The 7,926-nt window shown below is 37.1% G+C and overlaps 1 protein-coding gene across 1 annotated transcript in view; it reads right to left on the reverse strand.

Moving 5' to 3' along the window:
• Nucleotides 1–535: 535 nt before the first annotated feature.
• NEIL3 (nei like DNA glycosylase 3) overlaps nt 536–7,926 on the reverse strand; it is a 52,078-nt gene continuing 44,687 nt past the window's right edge. The window contains exons 7-8 of the mRNA XM_019651730.1: nt 2,147–2,321; nt 536–773 (exon numbers count right to left, since the gene is read on the reverse strand). Coding sequence (XP_019507275.1) covers nt 591–773; nt 2,147–2,321 — 358 coding nt within the window. The 3' untranslated portion in view covers nt 536–590. The remainder of the gene's footprint in view (nt 774–2,146; nt 2,322–7,926) is intronic.

The following is a 7,926-nucleotide window of genomic DNA, read 5'->3' on the forward strand; positions in this document are numbered from 1 at the left end:
CATTTGAAGTTATAGAAGTGTTTGGCATATCACTAGCATCTAACAAGAACTTCATGTGTGCTTAATAAAATAAAAAAAAAACAACAAAGAAAATATTCTTTTCCAAAAAGATCTCATTTCTTAAATTTCATTTAAGAAAACAAAAAGCACTTTTAATCACATGTTATGACTAGTGGTGATACTGGAGAAAATTATTCATTTCAGACAAAATACCTTATTATTTTATCGTACTGCATAATCCTGTCCTAAAAAAAAAATATTAACTGTTTCCCCAAAGAAGTTACAAGAGACCAAGATCATACTAAAAGTACTTTATTGTCATTATTAAATGCATGAAATATACGTACTAAATGGAATATACTGTACATTTGATAAAACATATATAGCATTCATCAAGGTAAAAATATATATACATAGTCATAGAATGGAAAGATGGCACACATAAAAAAAAAATGAAGTTTTCAAATGTTGAAATAACTTTACCATGTACCATAGATATTCTACAACTTTTCTCTTAAACAAAAGGGGACTCAACATACATAGTAGTGTGAAGAGATTAAATGCCAGATATTCTACAGAAAGAGAAAATATTAACATCCTGGAATAACGTTTACTCCTGGCCCATGTTCTGCCCACTGGAAAAAAGTGCACTGTTTTTCCTTACCAAGAGGACACACAAAAAAATTCTTTCCATTATTAGGTCCAATCTTCAACACGGTTCTCATGATAGAGCGTCTGCCGTGGTTGCAGAACGGAAAGGACAGATCTGCCCACTGTGGGAAAAAACACAAAGACTGTAACGTTTAGATGAAAGCTAGAAGGATGTGCAGGCTAAGCTTGGGTGCATTTGATTAATGCCATACTGTCTTCATCGCTCTTCCTTTTCATTTGACATTGTAAAACAGACATGTCATTACTCGTTGCCCTCAAAAAAGCTTATATCCTATAAGAAGCACCTCTTGCAACTTTGCTTCAATCTCACAGAAAATTGACTTAATTCTGAACTTCCCTTTGTCTTGCTGTAAAGCAAAAACCAATGTTTCTGCTATAGATCTGTTTTAGTTAAAACTATTCAGATCAAAGATTTGTCATGATTCTAATACTAAACTTCCTTAGTCTCTTAAAGAATCCAATACAGGATTACTGGAACTAATTTAGGCAGATTCCACTGTTTTCCTCTTATTCTTGTTTATTTTGGCTTCAAGAGAGGTCTGAGGACCAGGTTGTGCTATTATTAATATTGCGAATCATTTTCTCCATGACATCTATAAAAGCTTCTCGAGGAGCCGCTCTGTAAGTTTAGTGGAATGGAGTCACACTTTGCGCAGGGCTTAACATCTAAAATCGTTACCAAATTTTCCCTGGGAAATTCCTTAGGAAGATATGTTGAAGATAAGCTACTTTCTCTCTCCTCAACCGGAAAATTTTTGCTCTGGCACTGAAACAGATCAATATATATATTTTTCCCAGCAATGCACCAGATGAAGCAGTTGGAAAAATACATATCGTTAACATTAGAATCACACTCAGCATGGTGAGCTGCTCACAGTGAGAAAGGCAGAAAGTGCGACTGGCTAGAAGGACCCAATTCTTGGCTCCTATCTCACATTCGTTTTCAGGGGCACATTCACAGATCAAAAAGGCTTGGGGAATCACCTCTATCTACATTGTTATGGTGCCATCACATTTGTTGGGTCAAGCACGTGAAGTAGGATTCACTAAGTTTATAGTGTAAATCCAAAGCATGTAAATTATTTTTCTTATGTACCTCTATCCAATGTGTAAGCGGAAGGTTTTCATGTAGCATTTAAGTTAGGACGAGCACATTTGTATCTTTGGTTGTTCAGCCACCGGGGAAAAAATGACTCAATACCTTTTCATGTTTATAAACCAAGGGCGACACTGCTACACTGTGGTTACAGATACGATACACTCTACCAATCTTCTACCTATCATTTGATTAATTTTTATTTTTTTGATGAACCTCCTTGAATTTTAATTTATTCAACCTTCAGGCTTTAGACTGAATGTCAATATGGTTATTTAAAATTTAAAGGTAAAACCGGAAAAGGACTGCTGTTTGTCATGTTTTAATAACTGAAGTATTCAATTACACTATAGCAAGCTTAATAAATCTTACACTTACTTCGAAAAATCCACACTGTGCTTTTCCAGGTAGAGGACAAGCATAAAACTGCCTGCCCTTGTTTTCGCCATCCTTCCTCACAACTCGGAGAACGCAGAGGCGGTTGTGTTTACTGCAGCGAGGTCTGTGAGCAGTTAATGCACAAGTACCATCTGTCATATTAAATTGAAGTTCACTGTAATGACAGGTTACAAAGTAACTATAGCATAATAGTGCTAAAGGGATCATTCACAGATCCTGAACCCAGGCTAGAATCCCGCTTGCACAAAGAAGCTGTATCAAAAAGTGGACCACGGTCAACTTTAGGTAATTACACAAACTGCTAAGTCTTTTTCATTCTTAGTTTTCCCAGGTAATTCTAATTTACTTTCAAAGTGACCTATGTACCTAAAGCATGCCATTTAAATTTCTAAAGAAAGAACAGAGGAATTGAGCATCCAATACATCCAATTTTCTTAGTTTTCATTTGTGATAGTCGATTTGTCTCTTACCCAAAATTCTTTGATCAAGGCTACTATAACAGTTGCAATCATATTTCAGCCAGAACAGGCTGCAATGGCTGAGCAGAAATGTGTACTTTGTGAAGCTCATAAGGAAGCTTTTCTCCCCCATGATTAGGATCAAGAGTATCACAGGTTATTCCTGCACACAGTGTACAAAGGCCAGACGCCAGCCTTCTACTGCAGCTGTGTGAGCGGAATTTTCTCTTTGAAAAGGAGCTTCCTGGTTATTTTAAAGTTTTTATAATTTTAATAATACTTTTATACCTTTATAAGGCATTATTAATCTTTTTAATAAACTAGTTGAAGAGAAAAAGAGCTCACATTAATTAAAACCAGAAGTCCTTCCCCTTAATGCCCCTACTTTGTAACTTTTTAATGATAAAAAGCTTCATCTTTTCTCATTGTTTAATTAATTTCTAAGGAAAAAAATTTCATTCTTAAATCAAAAATACTTATAAAGCAAAGGTAGCGCCTCCTTCCTTGCTTCCTAAACTAAATGCTCCTCTACTTACGATGGGGTTACGTCCTGATAAACTCATCATAAATTAAAAATATTCTGTCAAAAATTCATTTAAGGGCCGGCTGAGTGGCTCAGTTGGTTAAGAGCTCGCTCAAGAGTTTGAGCTCTGAGCAACAGTGGTTCGAGTCAGCCTGAGCTGAGCAGCCGTGAGCTGCCAACAGGTGGCGGGATGGCTCAGCTAAAAAAAAAAAAAAAAAAAAATGCATTTAAAACACCTAACCTACCAAACATCATAGCTTAGCCTAGACTACCTTAAACGTGCTCAGAACACTTACATTAGCCTACAGTTGGGCAAAATTATCTGACACAAAGACTATTCTATAGCAAAGTGTTGACACTCTCATGTAATTGTGCGTATCTCTTTCACACCACCATAAAGTTGAAAAATTGTAAATCGAACCATCCTTAGGTTGGGGATTGTCGGTACATTCTTCACATACTTGTTCCTATAACGATGCCTCAAGGCATCCCATCTAATTAAATTGTTCAGAGAGCTTTTTTCTCCCAGTGTTATTGAGATATAATTGACATATAAGAGATCTTTTATTTGTGACAAAATTGGTTTAAGCTCATTTATAAAACAGATGCTTAAATATATGGCTTTCAATGGACTCAAACATTCTAATGCTTGGGAAGGACTCACACACTCGGAGGGGAGCCTCTGAAGCTGTCTGTGCAGCAGCTATTTGCAAGATGAGAGAGGCGATGGGCATCGCTAAGGAAATCATTACTGTGAAATACTGTGCCGGCAATGACTTTGTTGGTTAAGATTTTCAGAGTGGAGGAGGGTGGCTTTTATGTTAGCATCACAGGTAATACCTTGAAATTGGAACGCTAGTTTGTTATTACCACATATTCCATATTACCACACCCATTCCCCACCCCCACAAAGGCAATATTAAAACTTTGGCTTTAAGGGAAGCTAAATATATGCATGGTTGTAGAGAAGTCAAGAGATTTCAAAATTGGAGCAAATGGGTCATCAACAGTGCTTTTACATTTTTTTTTTTTTTTAGCTGAGCCATCCTGCCACCTGTTGGCAGCTCAGCGGCTGCTCAGCTCGGGCCGGGACTCGAACTGCTGTTGCTCAGAGCTCACACTCTTGAGTGAGCTCTTAACCAACTGAGCCACTCGGCAGGCCTGCTTTTACATTTTTTAAAGGCGAAAATTCGTTAAGCACATTAACAGAAAGAAATGAAATGATGCTCTCATTTAAAAAATGGACACATGAAAGGGTCATTTTATATATTATTTTGAAGCTGGCTGTGTGAGATACAATTAGTGAAACATTTTCTAGTCCATTGGCTTCAACCTAGAAACCTCCCGAGTTGCGCATATCCAGAGAGAGGTTTAGATTCTCTGACTAGTGACGCTCTTCTGGGAGGGGGCCAAGATGGAAGATAGGCTTCAGGTAGAAAGGAAAGGCCCCGACGTCTCCGACTGGTTCCTCACTTCTGTTTTCTATTCTGTTTCTCCCTTGGTATAAAGCTAAAAACAGCCGTATGCTAGCCTATCCCTGTACTTAGTGTGGCCCACTGACAGGAAGCACCAGCCTCACATGGGAACTCCTTAGAAATACGGAATCACCGGCCCCGCCCCAGATCCCAGGCAGAGTCAGAATCTGCACGTTAACAAGATTCCCAGGTAATTCATGTGCACATTGCATTGTGAAGCACTGAGTAACATAACCAAGATAGTGATGCCACCTGTGATCACACATTGGCTCTAAATATGCACAGCTAATCTTAATTTTATGAAAGAAAACATTATCCAATATAATTAATGTTCTGATTAACTGAGGACATCTTGGTTCCTCTTTGTTTCAATCATTATTTATTTTTTTTCTAAACTGTAGCAGTGCATTTCCTTAGGTAAACTTAGCATATGGAAGTTTAACTGATTTTAATAACTAGGGCCATCATTTTGAATATTAAGACTGGATTATAAATGGTCCGTAATATAATAAGAGATCAGGGGTTGGCAAATCTTTTCAGAGAACACATATTTTAGGTTTGCGGGTCTCATGGTCTGTGTTGCAACTACTCAACTCTACTGTTGCAGCATGAAAAGCAGCCATAGAAAATGGGTAAACCAATGGCAATGGAATGTGTTCTAATAAAACTTTATTTACAAAAACAGGTGGCAGACTGGATTTGGCCCTGATGCCTGTAGTTTGCTGAGGCAGAGGTCATTAGAACCCAGAGCAATACATGATGCATAATAGGTTCTCAATAAGTACTTATTAATTAATAAATAAACCAATAACATTGAATAGAGATCAGATAAAAACAATGATTGAGAAGGAGGACATTACCAAGCACAGGTATGTAATTTTAACATGGATATTATTTTTTAAGTGATCAATCTATCACTGTTTAACTTATTTTACATTGTTTAAAATGTTTTTTGAGTGAATCAGTCTCATTGAATGTAGATTTTGTAGTTCAGTAGTATTTCAAGATTGAAATAAACTAACTGAAGTTCAGTGAATCACCCTGGATGGTCCCATGTGGTTCAGAAATCCTTGGGGACTGAAAAGTCTACAAGGTGACCCAAAAGCATGTGTAATGTGTGATTAGAGATAGAGCTCTGGCAACCCTGATGGCAAAGATGTGAGAAAATGTTTGTGATTCTGCTGGTTTGGGTTCACTCATCTACGGGAATCTTTGTATCAGCTCAGGAAAATGTTTAACCTGAAACACATGTATTCTTTGAAAAATATATCACTGTGTTTTGCTCTGTGTTTACAAGAAGTGTAACAAAAACTGCATCTAGAAGTTATTCTTAGTATCTTAAAACTTCGTTCAACCATCTAATTTATAATGCAGTAGCTGGATCAAATTCAAGTATATCTAGAGACCAATCCGAAAATATGCCTCATCAACATGTAGTGATGAGATCAGTAATTAAGAGAACAAAAAGCGAATTAATTACCAAATAATTATTAAAGAAAAAATAAACTGGCTCTAAATTCTGAGTGGACCACCTGCTTTAATCGTATAATGTTGTGAGCTTCTGTGAGGCATCTCATCCACAAGATGAACACTGTAGCTGCCAGACAAGGAAAAAAATGAAATAAATGACAGTAATTTGCAATTTATTCCTTGTAAAGTAGCTGGATGCAGAAGGGCTGCTGGGTAAATGTATTTCATCACTTGACATTTATTTTGCTAGATAATCTTGATTGATTTTAGAGTCTTAGTCCTGGGGTTCTTATATTCCACACATACACATGCTACAGTATTTCTAAGTGATGCTGTGTGCTGTGATTAATCATATGACCCTATTACTAATGGCTTATGAAGAAATCACTTAAATTTAAGGTTACATTAATGTTTTTCTTAAATCCCTAATTCATTAGTTAAATTGTCTGCGATTTTCTACAAAGCACTAAGGAAATAAAAATATGCCAAGATATTTCATCGGGGTACAGCACATGCCATATTTTTAAATGATCACATCTACTTCTTTCTACTTAAGCTACAGAACAGAACAGGCTATTCAAAAATGACTTTCTTACAGGATAGCTGACCAACTCAGATACTCTTAACTACCTCCTTCATGAGCTTTTATCACAAGATATTAATTAGGGTTAGCATGAAAAGTTGGTGTACTGAGTCATTCAAAGTTCGGCCCTGACACTTTAATTCAAATGTGTAACATTTGGGAGTATTATGGACAAAAGTTAAACCCGTTATTATAAGTGACTATAAACAAATTTTTTTAAGAAATCAGTCAAGGACAACTTATCAAGATTCATTAATGGTAAATTTAGAGTTAGGATAGGAAACTTGAGATAAAAGCATCCTTTGACCAAACTCTCAGAAATCGCTGATGACTTAAGCTCTAAGGGTTCCCAGAGGCTGGTCTAGGAGTGTATACCAAGTGGTTTCTCAGCTCACTGCCACAAGGGAGAACGTTTGCATCAGCAAAGGCAGAGCTACTCAGAGGAGAAGCTGGCAATCAGAATCCCTTTGAGATCACTTTAGATCCCGTCCACAGTAACTCTCTGGTTGTCTCCCACTGGCAAGACAGGACACGTAGGAAGAAGGCTCTTCACCTTCACTCCTTTTAAAATTTAAAATACTCTTCATTGCATTTTAAAATGCTGGGTATATAGCACCTCCGTTCTGAAGGAAAGAGAAAAACCAACCAACAGCTTGGAAAAAAAAATTGTGGAGATGTCTCTCTCTGAGGGAGGTATACCATTAGGTTGGGATAGCTGGGAAGTCTAGATAAAGGGACTAAACAAGGTAGGGAAGGAGTGTGGACAGTTTTAGGAGCTGCCTATAATTATTAAGGAACAAGGAATAATATCGTTATTAAATTTTCTGTATCTCTGGTGACAGCAGTTGGGGTCCCCTGCTGGATGTGTCATTGATAATCTCATACAACAACATATCTGGTGGGGCAGTATTTATTAAATGGAAGTACCTCTTTAATTTCAGATACAAAAGTAGCACCCTTGCTCTTTGGCTGTTTTGGTTGAAACAAAGACCACCACCCCAGGTGGTTGTTTGAGATACAGCCACTTTCTTGAGCAGAAATGTCACGAAAAGAAACCCAGATGCCTCTCTTTAGACCAGAAGACACTCGCTAAACTGTTATAAATGATAGTCTCCCTTTCAGAAGAACTCTCTTTCATTGGAAGGAAATTAAAAAGAAATGCTAACAGTGGTGATTGATAACCGGTAAGATTATGGGGGATTTAAACATTTTTCTTTATACTTTCCAAAATTCTGTATTGAGCATGTATA

Source organism: Hipposideros armiger, unplaced genomic scaffold (assembly GCF_001890085.2).
Source record: "Hipposideros armiger isolate ML-2016 unplaced genomic scaffold, ASM189008v1 scaffold_165, whole genome shotgun sequence".
Classification (NCBI taxonomy): Eukaryota; Metazoa; Chordata; class Mammalia; order Chiroptera; family Hipposideridae; genus Hipposideros; species Hipposideros armiger.